Below are 17,023 nucleotides of genomic sequence, written 5' to 3' on the forward strand. Positions count from 1 at the left end.
AGTTAGCCTTAATTATGTGTGATTGTGTAATAATAATGATATATTTTTTTAAAAAATAAAAATAAAAATAATAGTGTGATATATTTCCTATATTATATGTAAATAATAATAGATATCTGTACAACTAATGTGTGAATCAATCTGTGTACATAGAACATGAAATCCTCTTGATATAAGGTTTGAAATATCGCAATTTCTTATCAATTTACAATAATTAGCCTTAATTATGTGTGATCATGATGATAATGATTTTCCCCCCTTTTTAAATGATAATAATGGTGATATATTTCCTATTTTATATGTGAATATAGAAAATATATTCATGATTGATTATATGTGTCATTGTGTGTGTGTGAATTAATATATTTACACAGCACATCAAATTACTTTTATATAATCATATATTTAATGGCTTCTAATAAGGTTTGTTATCTCTTGATTTCTTACCAATTAACAATAGCTAGCCTTACCTTGATTATGTATGATTATGATGATAATAATGACATATTATTTCCTTTCTCTTAATAAAAATAGTAATAATAATAATAATATTAAGTAATAATAATAATTAATAATAATAATAATAATAATAATAATAATAATAATAATATATTTCCTATTTTACATGTGAATATAATTTGTATTTATATGAGTAATTATTTGTATGTTTGAATTCATCTATATACATAGCACATCAAATAGATACATAAGATTATATTATAATTTCAAAAAGGAAACATATAATTTGGTATAATCTTTATTATTTGTTAACTTCATATTTCATGATAAGTCTTTTAAAGTATTCAGCTTTTATATTTCATGATATTGTGGGGCAATAATCTATTGTACAACTAAGCATATGTTTGCTTTCGTTCAAAAAAAAAAAAAAAAAAAAAGCATATGTTTGCTTGATTTTTGATTTAGGAAACTCCATATGAGTAAAAAAAATTTAGTCTTGAAAATCGACTGACGAGTAATGAATTATTTGATCTAACGTTTAGATGAATAAATTAAGAAATATAAGTTTAGAAAAAGTTTATTAGTAAAGAAAAGGACCGCCCAAATTCTCACAACTAATGGAATGCTCTCTTCGCCAAATATTTAGGCCCTATTATTTTACATTTGCTAAATTGAAATTATTTTTGTAATACTCAAATTATTTTATTAAAATAAAATTATTTTTTTACCAATTTTAAGAATATAAAATGATTCTCAATTATATTTGGGCCCTATACTCTTCACCTTATTTTGTTGAACTGAAATTACATTTATCAAACTAAAACTATTTTTACTAAGATTAAATTGTTTTTTCCGAATGTAAATATTTTTTTTACTAAACTTAAATTATCTATCTTTACTAATTTTCTATTATATATGTTTTTTAAAAATTATTGATTTTAATTTATTCACTAGCATTAACTTATACTTAACTAAACTTATTTTTGCCGAACTAAAATTATTTTTTACTAAAATTAGTTATTTTTTAATAAAATTTTTAAATAAGGTGAAGAGAACATAACCAAGTTCTTCAAAGTTACTAATTAAAACTAATTTTTACTAAACTAAACTTATTTTTCGAGCCTCAATTAACTTATTTTTGCTAAACTTAATTTATTTTAGGCTAAACTTAAATTATTTTTATTAAAATTATATTAATTTTACTATTATTTGAACAATGTGAAGAAAACAAGCCAAGACATTAACACAGTCAAATTACTTTTCTAAACCATAATTATGCTATATTCTACACATTAAACAAATAATATTAAATAAATTAATTCAATTTAGTAAATATAATTTCTAATGATTTAAAATAATTTATGTTGTGTAGAGATCATTCAAGTAAGAAAAAAATATTTCATTTTAGTAAAAATTAAGTTATAATCGATCATTAATTTAAAGAACATATATAACAATAAAGAAGTAGGCTCTGATCTCTTCACCTTAACATAAATAATATTCAGTAAAATAATTTGAGTTTGATAAATGATTTTACTTCAATAAAAATGATTTCAGTTTAGTAAAATTACTTCTAGTTCAGTAAAAATATGTAACTTCAAAGAGGAAATATAATTGAGAATTAGTAAAATTAATAATTCAAATTCAGTAAAAATAATTTTAGTTAAAAAAATAATAGGGTGAAGAGAATAGGGCCTTACTAAAATTAAGTTTTAATCAATGCAAATAATTTTAATTTAGCACAAGTTCAATAAAAATATTTAATATTTGCAAAAATAGTTACAATTCTCTAAAAATAATTTCTATTAAACAAAACTAAAATAACTTATTTTTCCTAAACTTGAATTATATTTCCTAAAAGCTCATTTTATTAATTTTCTGTTACATTTCTTATGGATAATTTAAATATACTGATTAAAACTTATTTTTATTAAACAACACTTTTTTTTTTCGTTGAACTTAACTTATTTTTGTTAAAAAACTTGATTAATTTATTATCTATAACTAAATAAGTTTAGTAGTATGTCAATAATATGACAAATTAACCTTCTTGATCACCATTGGTTCCCCTAATTATTTTAAGGCCACTCCTATTGTACATTCATATAAAGTAAAGATTTAAAGTAGGCTTTTACCTTCCTAATGATCCACTCGATCTACCTCGCTACTCTTGTGGAGAACTTCATATCAGATTCTTATTTCATATATACAATATATTTTAAACTCAACTCCGGTTGTAATTGAGGATATGAAATGATATAACTACCAACCATCCCTAACAGAGCATTAGATAAATTTAGGTCATTGATTGGAATATAGAAGAACTAGTTATGTATTAATAATGTTAGATATTTACTTAATCGCAAATTAGGAAACCACTCTTTCAAATTAGCAAACAAAATAGAAGAAAAAATGATCGCTTAACAACATGAATTTATGGCAAAGGAGAAAATTAAGAATAATATAATACGCTAAAATACTCGATCGAAAACCTTATTTAGGACCCAATCTTACAACATGATACTACGATTTAAATATAATTAAAGAGGGTATTACGGTTCTAAATCTCAGAAAATTTCAAATGAAGTTTGTATAGATTTTGGAAAGGGTATATATCGATAGTCTAAAACTAAGAAATCTAAAGCATATTATGACCAAGCCTCCATTAAAGTTCACCCAACCAGATTGTGCATATAAACCTAATTTCAATAGTTCTTCCAATACAAACGTAGAGGTGCTTTAGAAATAACAACATTGCTTGTCCACTCGGGCACGAGCTTAAGTTGTCTTTTTGATTGGGAAGATATGAATCTCAAGCTTCAATTAAGTATTCCAATCTTGTGGCCAGATCGATAGGATTTAATTAATTTTTAACATTGCCTGTCCACTTGGAAAGCATTTATAATATTAATTTTTCTCACCTAATGGACCCATCATGAATTATATTTTATTAATTTCATATTCTCTCTCCTCCAATTCTCCGCTACTTTTGCTTTTTACCATACAATTTTTTATTCTTTTACTTACCCTACTACCTCCATATTTTATTACTTTTTCCAATTTCTCCTAAAACTCCACGCATACAGAAATGGAGCTAGTATTTAAAAACGGAGGGAGTAACAAACATTGAGATGATTTACACAAATATATCAGTTTCTCTCAAAGGTTGTGTCGAGTTGCAAAAATCGGATTGCTACTTTTATTAAATAGATAAAAGGCTAATGTGTACACAATAACAAATTTGATAGGTGATATTGATCTGTTTTATCTATTAAAAGTTAACTCCCTTAAAGCCTTTGTCTAGCTTTTGATTCTATAACTTGGTTAACAAGCTCAATTAGGAAAATTATTTAACAACTCGATTAATTTCAAGATACTTGTCGAATCTAAGAAACTATAATTAACTTTAGCAGGCTTCTTAATGTCATTAGAATCGTAGCAGGGCATCAGTAGTGAATCAAAGTGATTTGAAGTGCTATTAATTAATCACGTTTAACGACAAGGTAATTAATTACTATCCATACATACAAATAATCTATTAAAAACAAATCCAAAGAACACATGTTGTTTTTAATATCTCCTACTTAGTATTTCTTTTGAGTAAGAAGAAGCAAGAATGATGTTTGAAAATCTATAATAAATAGTACTTTTTCATTCCTTAAGCTTTATTCCATTGGTATTTTCTATAGTTTTCTTGTTTAAATATTTAGAAAATTAAAGTAAATTATTTTTGCTAAGCAACTTAATCGATTTTGTTGATTTATTTATTTAATTTTTTTTTTTGTCATGAAAAACTACTGATTTTTACAGAAGTGAAATTATTATTATTTTTTTTCTTATAAATCAATAAATAATAATGGTGAAAAATCGAATCATAGAGCATAATCTACATTTTAGGAAGTTGAATATACACATGAAAATCTTTGATGTCACAATTCTCATCCTCTCTAGTCACTCCTTAATACCGTTAGGTTTTAAAGCAATCCCACTATTTTATATTTAAGTCATTCACAATTTTGTTTCAGTCTTAACAATTTCAGACACTTTCTCCCTCTAAAAAATACCCTCCTATTTCTTCGAATTCTTCATTATTCTACCAAATTGAAAGCTTGAATTTTAGAATTCTACAAAAATTTTCCACAATTTCGAGTTCTGGGTTACTCGCTTTTCAGGTGAATTCAATGGTTATCTTAGTTTTCTTTGGAATTCAAATTGAATTTCTTTCATTGTTGTAAAAGAAAGCTCAAATATTTCTTATTTGTTTTTGCAGATTTTGGTGCTGAGTTAGTAAAAATACCCAGAAATTACGCCATTGGTATTCAATGGGTCGTTCTCGAGCAGTTGTTCCTTGCCCCAGTGATGATGATCCCAACCAAAAGTACCCTTAAATTTTTTAAGCTATATTTAATTTATATTCGTTTTTTTTTTCCTTCTATCACCCTTAATTTTGTTAAATTGTTGGGTTAATCATTTGTTTGATGAAAGTGTGTGTGTTTGTGTTTGTTTTTGTGATGATTGAATGTTTAGGCCTTGTTTCTTCCATAAATTTGTGTGTTTTTTTTGAAAGTTTAATAGTTGGTTTAAGCATTTGCTTGATGAAATTGTGTCCATTTTTTATGTTATTACTCCGTATGGTTATCAAAGGTATAGACATTTGTTTGATTAAGTTATGATTTTTTTTTTCATTGCTATTATGATAGCTGAATGTTTGGCATTTGTTTGATTGGAAAGACCCGGCCGACCTGCCCAGGTCGCCTTGGCTCCTGTCTCTTTGTTATGATTCAACAAGCAAGGGCAGAGGGACACGAGTGAACAGATTCAAGGGAGAGTTGAAACCGCTTGAATTTTGATTTTCTAATGTATTTTGATGATTGAATGTTTAAGGCATTTGTTTGATTAAAATTGTGTATTTTTCTAAAGTATTTTGATAATTGAATGTTTTCAAAGTTCGAGTTAAGTGCAAGTCTTTTTTTTTTCCTTTTCTTTTCTGTGTTTGATTACTTGGTAATTTGTACATGTTAGTGAAATTGCAATTGAAATTGCGAGTGATATGAATACGTAAATGGTGTTTGGATTGAAGGGCATACGTAAAATATGTTGTCGTTAATGTTTCCTTATAATGTTATTTTTGGAAAAACGGAAAAGATAGGATCAGATATAGAAGGTATCATTGTGTTGGGTGCAGTCAAACTTGATTTTTGGGACTTGGCTGGGTTGCCTAATTGAAAGTAAATAAGTGTAGGAATGTGAAGAAAATGGACAATAGCTTCTACTCATACTAAAGAAAAAAGTCATGGATGCATTGTAATGTTGCTTAATAGTATTATGACATTTCAAAAGCTTAGTATTGGTAACAACCGTTTTAATCGTTTTTCCATTGCTTTGCCTCCTTTCCTTAGCCATACCCCATACCCAATTGTTAATTAAGAAATAAGGATCCCTTCCTCTCCCTCTCTTCCTTTTTCACTTTAACCCCTTTTATTCAAACAAGCTGTTAATGTCATGTTTAATTTTCTTCCCTTTCTTCATCATCTAATCGCGCAATTATTCTTTTAACTGAACATGTATAGCACAATTATTCTTTTAATTGAACATGTATAGAATTTTTTGATAGCTTTGTTGCTTTAATTTTGAAAAGTTAATTTTTATCGCAAGGTATACAAACAATATGCGTTGGAGCAAGATAACCTGTTCCATATTCAGCAGCTCATATTCATCTTTCACTCTTTCATATTGATATTTTTTACATGAGCTTCTAGTTTATACTTTACAAAAGATCAGAGAATTCTCAACACTAGTATTATTATTCCCATCATTCTAGATTTTTAAGTCTTTTGTTGTGAGTATGCATGTGTGGTATTTAGTTATATGCCATATGCTGTACAGAAATAGGAGTATCGGCTGCTTCATGTTGTGAATTTAGCACTATTGGTGACTGCATGTGTTTGGGACTTTGGAAAAATGAATTTCTCTTTTCTACAAATTTTTTTTCCTTGAGAGGGGTTAGTTAGTTAAAAAAAAATAGTCATCAGAACACCATTAAGAAATTACTCCTAAGTAGAAGAAATATTGGAAATTTGTATTTTGGATTTACTGGGAAGAAACCAATTTTATGGAACTTGGAAGTTGGAACACTAATCCATCTCAATCAATGGCAAAAAAAAAAAAAAAAAAAAAAAAACACATGCATTTAGCTCACAATTTTCTAGATAAAAGCCCCGATATCCTGATTCTTGTTTTAGCTGATTGCCTGATCCCTTGTTGACTAGCATATCTAGATTTGTAGCTCTCTAATTCTAGAACTCAAAAGCCTTCAGTTGCCACACTTATTGTTGCACTATTTGAATTATTTATTACACAACGACTTGGTGGAGACATTATAGGCAAGTGCGAAACATGTGAGTCATGTTTTGGCCCGATTACCCCTCAATCTGAGGTAATGGTGTGATTTGTTAAATAGTCCGGTGACCCACAATTCATTTAGCATTGGTTGCCCTTGCATAATAATATTGCATCTCGAAGCCATTGAGAATGTAAACAAATATGTACTATTAGGGTCATGCATTCCCGTGAAGGAAACTGTAGCATAATACAAGTATCATTAGTCTTTTGCATAATTAGTGTTGGTAAGTAGTAACACAACCCCCCTCCCCACCTCCTTAGGTGAATTTCCATTGGAGTATCCAATAAAATTTTCTTGTGTTTTTCAACTATTTTGAAACTATACTCTCCTACTTGCTTACCGTGATACAACTATACAAGTCCAATTAACAATATAATAACCACCTTCCACCACCCAAAACCCTTAAGATGAAAATACTCACCGTGATACAAGTCCAAAGTAAGGGTGATACGGGTGGTGGAAAGAGAGTTTTATACTTCTTGTTAGTGGTTCATCTTTTGATTTAGGTCTAAGCGCTTTACATTTCCTAGGATATATTAAGATGGTTAGGAAAGGGTGGTGTTATCACAAAATGTGTTGTCTTACCTTTGTTTAGCCTTTTTTGGCATCATGATTTTCATATCTTATCTTCCCTTTTTCAATTATTATTGGGGTATCACATTTGATTTTTCCCATCTTGGTTCCCTAATTCTTTCAAAAGGTGATGGAAAGAGAGTTTTGTACTTCTTAGTGGGTCATCTTTTAGGATATATAAAGATGTTTAGTAAAGGGTGTTGTTGTGACGAAATGTGTTGCTTTACCTTTGTTTAGCCTGAGGAGCATCATGATTTTCATATCTTATCTTCCCTTTTCTCAATTATTATTGGAGTATCACATTTAATTTTTTCAATATTGGCTCTTTAATCCTTTTCATATCTTATCTTCTCTTTTCTCAAATTTAATTTTTCTATATTGGCTCTCTAATCCTTTTCATATCTTATCTTTCCTTTTCTCAATTATTATTGAAATATCACATTTGATTTTTTCCACATTGGCTCTCTACATATCTTATCTTTCCTTTTCTCAATTATTATAGGAGTATCACATTTGATATCTTATCTTTCCTTTTCTTAATTATTATAGGAGTATCACATTTGATTTTTACTATATTGGCTCTCTAATCCTTTTCATATCTTATTTTCCCTTTTTCAATTATTATTAGAGTATCACATTTGATTTTTTTCCATATTGTCTCTCTAATATGGTCCGATGAAGGTGGTGGAAAGAGTGTTTATACTTCTTGTTAATGATTAATCTTTTAATTAGGTTCAAGCGCCTTACTTTTCTTAGGATACACTGTGTTTTATACACTAGTTACCTTTCTTTAGCCTTTTTAACATCATGATCTTCATATCTTATATTTCCTTTTTCTCTCAATTATTATTGGAGTTGGTATATGAGATTACATTTGATTTTTTCCATATTGGTCTCCTAATCCTTGATTTTTTTCATATTGGTCTCCTAATCCTTGATTTTTTCCATATTGTCTCTCTAATATGGTCCGATGAAGGTGGTGGAAAAAGTGTTTTATACTTCTTTTTTAATGATTAATCTTTTAATTAGGTACAAGCGCCTTACTTTTCCTAGGATATATGAAGATGACTAGTTAGCTTTCTTTAGCCTTTTTAGCATCATGATCTTCATATCTTATATTTCCTTATTATTTCAATTATTATTGGAGTTGGTATATGAGATCACATTTGATTTTTTTCATATTGGTCTCCTAATCCTTGATTTTTTCCCCATTTGGTTTCAATTATTGATATTTCACCCAATAATTGGTTCGCCTAATTAGGATTGAGCACAAATATAAGTACTAGTATATTTTCTAGGCGCATCAATAATGACCTTTGAAAAATCATCTTCTCTTTATTCACCCTTAGTATTTCCAATGCAAGAAATTAATATGCAGAATCTCCACCAGGATGATGGTCCCATTTTAAGGTTTGTTTTTTTACATGTACTCATTTTAATTTGATCCTTAGTTCATGTGTTTACTTTCGTGTTATAAATTTTTTTTTTCTTAAGGTATAGTGATTTGCAATCTCACTCTCTTTTTCTTTTGGTAGAGAGTGGAGAGGAAGGGATTTGTATTGGAATTAATGATGTTTGTTTATTTCATTAGACATTGACATGATTGCCAAAATTTCAATATGATTTTACAATAAAAAGATTATTCAATTTATAGAATTGCGAGTTCTCATGATACGTAGTAGAATTTCCCTAAAATCCAGAGCAATAGGGCCATAATATACTTCCACAATCTTTAAACCATATGATATTGTTTTTAACATGTTAACTAATATACTTCCACATAATGTATAGTTTGAAATTACATAATCACTCCGTTTCACTTTAATGGAACACATTAGAATTCTTCTAAAAAGAATTGACCACAAATACAATAATGACCTTGATAACTTATACGAAATGGAATTTTAAGATATAAACATCTAACTATAGCTTTACACGTAATATGAGATAAATAATAATTTAATTTACTACATATGAATAGCGGCTTATTATTTCACGATGTTACGAAATCAAATCCAGGCTATGAAAGTGGGGAGGGGGGAATGAGATACGTGTTTTTCCTTAAAAATATTAATTAAAATTTATTTATCATAAAAAATTTATTTATTGTAATGACATTGTTGGTTTTTATATTTGTGAGACTATTACTACGTATTGAAACTTGGCTCTGATACCACATGTCACGTGTCGGCTATTTCTCTTAGTTATTTTGCTCACGACCTACTAGAATCACCACTCATTAGACTCTAGTCAAGGCTCCTTAAGTTTTTAGCAAGGCTAAGTGATGATGCTTCAAAGTTAAGTGTTGGTAGGTTTAAAGGCACAAGTAAGAAAGTATTTAAGACAGAGATTTCTGGAAGGATGATTTGTATTATGCTTGAGAGAGTTTACAATTGTGTGGATGATCATAAATTTGGGGGGGGGGTATCCTTATAGTCCTCCTTACTACCTAGAACCTTCCTATCTAGAATGTCAACACCTCCTCAAATAGAGGATTCTGCACACTTAAGTCCTAGAGACTTCTACACCATTCTAAGTACATCTCTCTTATGTACAAGATTCTAGAGAATTTTATGCTCCTTCCTTCCCTTATTTACAAGTCTATTTCCCATTTTTCATGAAATTAAGGAACTTAGGGATTCCTTAAAACCCATGATTGGGAAGTATAAATATACATGTGGGGTTAGAGATAGATAGAGAGAAAGAAAAGATAATTAGTAATTATTGAAGGATAGAGAGAGAAAGTGTTGGAAAATGATGTCAAAAGTATGAAAAAATATAAGAAAAATGATGACAACTCATCAAAGGTAGTGGAATATTGTCAAAAAGTACATTATTTAACTAGAAATAGGCATCTAATTTTAAAAACCCAAAAAAGGAATACAAGCTTGTAACTAAGGGACGTGGGAGTACAACTCTAGCTCATAGAATTTGTACAAGATCGCCATAGAAGTTTTAGAAGCTTCTGGACGTCAACCGAACCTCTTAGTGCATGAAAAACCGACTTCACAATGTTCATTGCCCCAAAAACGGTGGATCCCCAAATTTGGGCCCATCTTTTATGTTACTTGGACTTAAGAATCCATGTCCGACATGGGTACGTGTCCAAGCGTCCGACTTGGCTAATCTATGAAAATTTTCATGATTTTGAACTAAAAGTGAAGTGTCCAAGTGACATATTCATGTGGGGCTCGACATGGATACTTGTGGTGAAATTAAGTGTCCCAAAAACGATGGATCCCCAAAATCCAAAATACGGAGTACTTGGTAAAAAATCCAACATCATATACCAATTTTTCCTCTGGAATTGTTTGCTTATGGGTTGGGAATTTTCAAAAATTCAAACTTTGGATAATTTAGCTAATTAAATGCATTTTTTTTAGAAAGCCTGCAAAAATTGACGTGCTATAATTTAAATAAGTATTTGTAGCAATTGTTAATTAAAAAATGGAAGGAATACTACATTTAATAATTAAAAAAAATATATTGTAAAACATCACAGATTATTCACACAGAAGGAAGAAAAATGGAAGGAATACTACGATTGTAAAACATCATAGCAAGGTTTGAACTTGTATCTTTAGTAAATAATCCCACTCCTCTAACCACTACACCATCTCATTTGGCTAACACAATATCGCACACAATTATCTATTTCATCTGACATTTTTTTGGGGAAGTGGGGAGACAGCTGTCCCCTCTTGTCCCATGCTCGCTCCGCCAGTGGTGGTATTAAGGATGGGTCTTGGAGGATTAGATAAAACATGCCTGGATCTATCTTAATTAAGAGCTTTGATATTATACGTGCTATCTTTCTTTGATGTGCATTTTGTTTTTGCGAATTTTTTAAGGTGGAAAACCTTTCTGGTTTAAAGATATGTAGTGCCTTGGGTGAAGAAGTGTACTACTGATGCTGGCTATAATTTAGAACTAATTATGATACTTTTTGGTCAGCATGTACAAGTTGAACAAGGAATCAATATTATAATTTAACAGTTTTTTTAGCTTCTTACCACAACTCTCCAAAACCTCATTCCTTGAATTTGTTACACTTTTTTTTTTAATAACTTCCACCCTCCAAAATTAACACCCACCCCCCCCCCCCAAAAAAAAAAAAAAAAAAAAAACTTTTAATACCTTCCACTTTTACTTTTTTATTCTCGTACACTAGCACAGGTACATTCTAGTAGTAAAACTTGTACAAGCATGCAATAACCTGTCACACTGGTAAAATCTGGCACAGTGGATGACCTAAAACTAGATAGAGAGTTAAATTATTTTCTTTTGGATTTGCTAATCAGTGCAATAGGTGAGGACGAGAGATTTGGAGCTCTAGGGAAGACTGAATATCATGTTGTCTACTACTATTGATTCAAGCCCTTGGACATTGAGGAAGAAGAGAGGAAAGAAAAGGGTCACGAGTGATGGTGGATTTAGGGATTAACATTGTGAGCCCATGTGAAGATAAAACCAGTTCCATGAGCTCATGTAGTATTCGAATATAGAAAAATGGCAAGTTTGGCAATGTGGAACTAGAAACACTCAATATATTGTAGCAGTGTTGATGGTGTTATTGGAGAGAGAGAATGAGGCCAGTGTGTGGGTGTGCGACTGTGCATGCGTGCGTGCATGGTGTGTGTGCGTGTGTGTGTTGTACAATGCCTTTTTAATTGCTTCCATCAATTTCAAGTTCACTACTATTCTTTGATTGACATGTGATTTTTTTTTTCATTGCTATTGTCTTCCATTTCCTTTATTCTACTTGGATGCCTATCAGTTTTATCTGTTCCCTTCATACAAACACTTCTTTATATCCATTATATATTGAGAACTGTGAGCTTATCTCTGATAGATCAAAGAGGAAAAAGGCTGTCTCAAGTGTAGAGAACACCGAGTCTGTAACAGCAGGTATCAAGATCCTACTTTTTGGCTGCTTGATACCAGGATAATATGTATAATCTCTTCAGGATAAAAACATATTATTTCTCTTGCTAATCCTCATCCTCCATCATCAGGTCAGGGCTCAAGTGATGGGAAGAAGGCACTCTATCACTGTAATTATTGCAATAAAGATATTTCAGGATTGATTCGCTTTAAGTGTGCAGTGTGTCCAGATTTTGACCTCTGTGTTGAGTGCTTTTCTGTTGGTGCTGAGGTTAATCCTCACAAAAGCAACCATCCATATAGGGTTATGGTAAAAGATATATATATTTTTTATTATTATTTATTTTGTTTTTGCTTCGTATATACTTCGTAGTTTTTATTGTTGTCATATCTTTTCTTCTTTTCACTGTAATTATTTTACTTTTACAGGATAGCCTGTCATTCCCTTTAATATGTCCTGATTGGAATGCAGATGAAGAGTCATTGCTCCTGGAGGTAATATTTTTACTGAGTTTATTCTATATGCATCAAGTTTTTGAAATATTTTTTTCTTCCCTAAAACTTTTTCTTTTACTATGCTGGTAATATGAATCATACTGTAATTTTTTTTTAATCTGATTGTTGCATTGTGAGAGTTGTCATCTGGTTGCTTCTTTACTAAACATTCTTCATATGTGCAGGGGATTGAAATGTATGGGCTCGGTAATTGGGCTGAAGTGGCAGAGCATGTAGGAACAAAAAGCAAAAAAGAATGTATTGATCACTATAATAATATATACATGAACTCTCCTTGCTTTCCGCTTCCGGTAGTATAACTTTCTTCAACTAAATTTCTTTCCCTTTTTTAAACATTTGACTACAACCTCAATGTTATGTCTTTGTAGGACCTGTCTCATGTTGCTGGAAAGAATAGAGAGGAGCTTTTTGCTATGGCCAAGGAACATAGTAACCCTATAGGTTTGTGATTAATTATTACTTGATGATGCATGTAATTTCAGAGATTAAATATTCAGGATTGAATAATATTTAAAGGAGACATGACAAAGCAACTTCTAAAGTAAATAATACGCTATTAAAATTCTGACATATTTTGGGGAGTACTGAAAGTTTTTATTCTTTTTTGTGCTGTTTTGTTCCAAGTTTCTTGTGTTAAACATTCTTTGTGTTTGTATTTCTGATAGCTACTGGTCCAGCTCTGAAAGAAGAATTATCGAAAGAAGAGTCTATAAATCCTGGAACAGTAAAGTATGGCCTGTTTCCCTTAAGTTTCTTTAATACCGGGTTTAGGATACTGTCTATCTTCTTACTTTTAATGTCTGTAAAGGATTGAAGAACCGCAGAAAGAAGCTTCAGGTAGCCACTCTTCTCAGGCTGGTATGTGAATCTCAAATTTCTGTTCCTTGTTAATATTTGGATCTTTGCACTACTTCATGATTATCAGTTTAATTTTAATTTTGCTTCTGGTGTGGATTCTGCAACGATATGGGCAGTTGAGAAGCCAACAAATGTCCTTTCAGCCCAAGATGGGAGTATCAAAGTTGAAGGTCTGATTACAGAATACAGAGTATTTATCACTGTTATACTTGACAGTTCTTAGACATGTTCTTTGATATAATTGATTTGGTTGTGCAGATTCTCACCTCGACCGGAGTGTTGGAGAAAAGAAACCTAGAGCGTCAGCTGATGAAGGACCTCCAGTTACAGATTTATGCGGGTACAATCCCAAAAGAGAAGAATTTGAGGTAGAATATGATAATGATGCTGAACATTTACTGGCAGATATGGAATTCAAAGACACTGACACAGAAGCTGAACGTGACTTAAAGCTCAAAGTTTTGCGAATCTACAATCGGAGGTTGTCACTAACCCCTCCTTTCTTTTCCTTTTCTTTTTTTGGTATGGATTTGTCAGTGGTAAATCATTCTCATCCAAAATTTTGGCATATGAAATTTGCACATATCTATTATGTTTGCTAAGGCACCAACAAGGTGAAGGTGTTATGTGAATGTGTTCTGTTTCTAGCATCAATGCAGTTTGTGCCTTTGTGGCACCGGTGCTTTCCCTACTTATTTGCTTATAGATGTTCTGTCTGACTGGTTTGTGTACTTGTAGACTTGTAGTTCTTGTCCTCTGGTATGCATTTTCACGTTTTATTAATGACATCTTATCATTAAAGTAGGCTTTGATTTTAGTGAAGTCATGGAAGTTTTTATTTTGGCTGTTGCCTGATGGCTAGTGCAAACAAAATGTAAATATAAATAAGTCTTCCTTGTCGGACCTTCCTAGAGAAATTAACTTTACCAAATCAATAAAGCATCCCCTGCATTTTTTCCTTTCCCCTAGTTTCTCTCACGTTTAGTTAGATGAAGATTATTATTGGTTGTAAAAGCTCGTAAGGCAAGGTGCTTAGTGGGAATGACTAGTCCCACACCCACGGGCATCAGGAAGAAAATAGCAGCTTTGGTAGCATTCTTTACTAGACAAAAATTTTTGATGTTGATAATCTTTTTGAACTGGTACCCAATCAGCACATAAACTTATAAGTGGCATGGGTTGATATTCCATTCCAGGCTTGATGAGAGGAAGCGTAGGAAAGATTTTGTACTTGAGAGGAATTTACTGTACCCAGATCCTTTCGAGAAAACTTTGACACCTGAAGAGAAGGAATTATGCCAGCGTTATAGGGCATTCATGCGTTATCACTCAAAGAAAGAGCACGAGGAGCTGCTGGCATCTGTTGTTAATGAACATCGGATTCGCAAAAGATTACAGGATCTACAGGTCTAAGCTAAAATTTTAATTTCTTTGAAGTTTGAACATATACACATTTATGCTTTATTTAGTGGCCAAACTAAGTAGTCTGATTAAATTTACTTTTACTAGTTCTTGAACTGTTTATAGTTTTGGTGAGTCAAAATTTTCTTTCTGAATACTTTCCAATGAAGGATTTATATTTGGCTTTTATCACTGAATTTCTTCTTGTCTAAACCTGATAGATTGTAGAAGCACTGAAACCAGGAGTTTCGCTATATTAATTCCTCAAATTTATCTTTGAATTTTATATCTTGCTGTGGATTATATAAGATTTTTCCTTCGCAGGAAGCTAAGGCTGCTGGTTGCCGCACCTCTGCTGAGGCAGATATATACATAGGGAGGCAGAGGAGGATGGAAGCAGAGGAGAATGCCCGCAAACAGAGAGAGAGTGCTGAGGCTGGTGCAGGGGGTAAAGTGTTGCTGAGGAATAATAGAGATTTTGTCAGCAAGGACTCAGCTTCGACGACTACAGGACAGTTTAAGACCAACTCCCTTGACAAGTGGGATATCACTGGGTTCCCAGGGGCTGATCTGCTCTCTGACAAGGTAAGCTCTATTCATAAATTTTCATCTGTCCCAACATACAAGCTTTCATGTGCTCTTTGATGTGCCTGAAAATTTTACTATGGTTTTTCATGCGAACTCTGTTGCAAGGCAGGTTATATATCACTAGAGGGATAGTTCATAGTTGTAGGGAGTTAATCCTGTAACATGTCAACATTTTACTACCTGCTTCAATTCCGAATTCCTCCCACTGCAAAAAAGTAGGACAAAAAAAGAGGCAGGAAACCTTAACAGGAAATACAAAATTTGAAAAGAATTTATATCTATCCCGTAGTATATATTACCTTTATGCTCCAACTGGCATAATACTCTATTTTGGTTGTGACATTTTTACTCGTATGCAGGAGAAGAAGCTTTGTTCGGAGATTAGGATTCTACCTTCACATTATCTCAACATGTCGCAAACTCTGACTATGGAAGCATTCAAGGGGAATATTACCAAGAAATCTGATGCTCATGGTTTGTTCAAGGTCGATCCTAGCAAAGTCGATCGAGTGTATGATATGCTTGTGAAGAAGGGAGCTATATCTCAGTGAAGGCCTTGTATGTTCCCATCTTCAGTTTCAAATAAATTTCATTTAATTAAACCACAGAATCACAGTTAATTTTTCGCTGCCTAGGTAGGATAAAGTTTTTAAGGATAGACTATGATGTATGTCGAATTTTATTTTATATTATATGCGAACCACATTTATTTTTTGCAATCACCGTATTTTGAGCGCAATGGTTTTGCCAAAATCAATTTGCTATGAGCTATTTAGTATGTTTATATATGGGCAAGTTGAGTTGTAGATTGCCATCACCAATTCATGTGCAAGCATGTTTTTATGTGACAAATTACACTAATTTTCTGATAGATGTTTGTATGATTGATTTGTATGTGTAGTTTTGGATGACTTTTATATGTTGAGTACCTTCAATCACATCTATCCCAAAATTTTAAACTCTGACGCACAACACACAAGCCCCTTTATGCTTCCCTTCTTTTACCCCTTTTTTCTTTACTTTTTTCATAGCACACGAGGAAAATACGAGTGTGTGTCAAGTACACCCGGATGTAGGATAAAAAGTTTATCTTTCTTTCGATAAAGATATCTCATTTGTATTCATGGTGTCGCATTGGATTATTCACTCTTTTACATCTCCATCATTCACCCTTTGTTTTTGTTCTTTTTTTTCCATCTCCTTCTCAGTTTAATTAGGATTAAATCAATTCTCGATAGAACAAATCACTTCCGCCCAATTCGTGTTTAACATTTGATTGGAAAGAAAGAAAGAACATATAGTAACAAAACATTTGAGAGATAAGGACAATACCTAATGTAT

At 31.5% G+C, this 17,023-nt stretch overlaps 1 protein-coding gene across 2 annotated transcripts; it reads left to right on the plus strand.

Moving 5' to 3' along the window:
* The first annotated feature begins 4,359 nt into the window (after window positions 1-4,359).
* LOC110721141 (transcriptional adapter ADA2-like) lies at window positions 4,360-16,409 on the plus strand. 2 transcript variants are annotated; one of them, XM_021900279.1, is made up of 14 exons: window positions 4,360-4,631; window positions 4,730-4,837; window positions 12,288-12,343; window positions 12,451-12,629; window positions 12,749-12,814; window positions 13,000-13,125; window positions 13,204-13,276; window positions 13,501-13,564; window positions 13,644-13,693; window positions 13,810-13,863; window positions 13,952-14,174; window positions 14,890-15,100; window positions 15,419-15,679; window positions 16,042-16,409. In XM_021900279.1, the coding sequence occupies exons 2-14, from the start codon at window positions 4,782-4,784 to the stop codon at window positions 16,231-16,233; spliced, it is 1,611 nt and encodes a 536-aa protein (XP_021755971.1). In that variant the 5' UTR covers window positions 4,360-4,631; window positions 4,730-4,781; the 3' UTR covers window positions 16,234-16,409. The 2 variants fall into 2 exon arrangements, with proteins under 2 accessions (XP_021755971.1, XP_021755966.1); XM_021900274.1 differs by lacking the exons at window positions 4,360-4,631; window positions 4,730-4,837 and having other exon boundaries at window positions 11,547-12,343.
* The last annotated feature ends 614 nt before the right edge of the window (window positions 16,410-17,023 follow it).

The sequence above is a fragment of the Chenopodium quinoa genome, unplaced genomic scaffold, assembly GCF_001683475.1.
Source record: "Chenopodium quinoa cultivar QQ74 unplaced genomic scaffold, ASM168347v1, whole genome shotgun sequence".
Classification (NCBI taxonomy): domain Eukaryota; kingdom Viridiplantae; phylum Streptophyta; class Magnoliopsida; order Caryophyllales; family Amaranthaceae; genus Chenopodium; species Chenopodium quinoa.

Excerpts from the sequence above, each read along its gene's own strand:
- LOC110721141 (XM_021900274.1), top strand. The coding sequence starts at position 12,202 with ATGCCTATCAGTTTTATCTGTTCCCTTCATACAAACACTTCTTTATAT. Across the intron at positions 12,815-12,999 it reads AAGAGTCATTGCTCCTGGAG|GGGATTGAAATGTATGGGCT; the intron begins GTAATATTTTTA and ends TCATATGTGCAG. Across the intron at positions 13,126-13,203 it reads CTCCTTGCTTTCCGCTTCCG|GACCTGTCTCATGTTGCTGG; the intron begins GTAGTATAACTT and ends ATGTCTTTGTAG.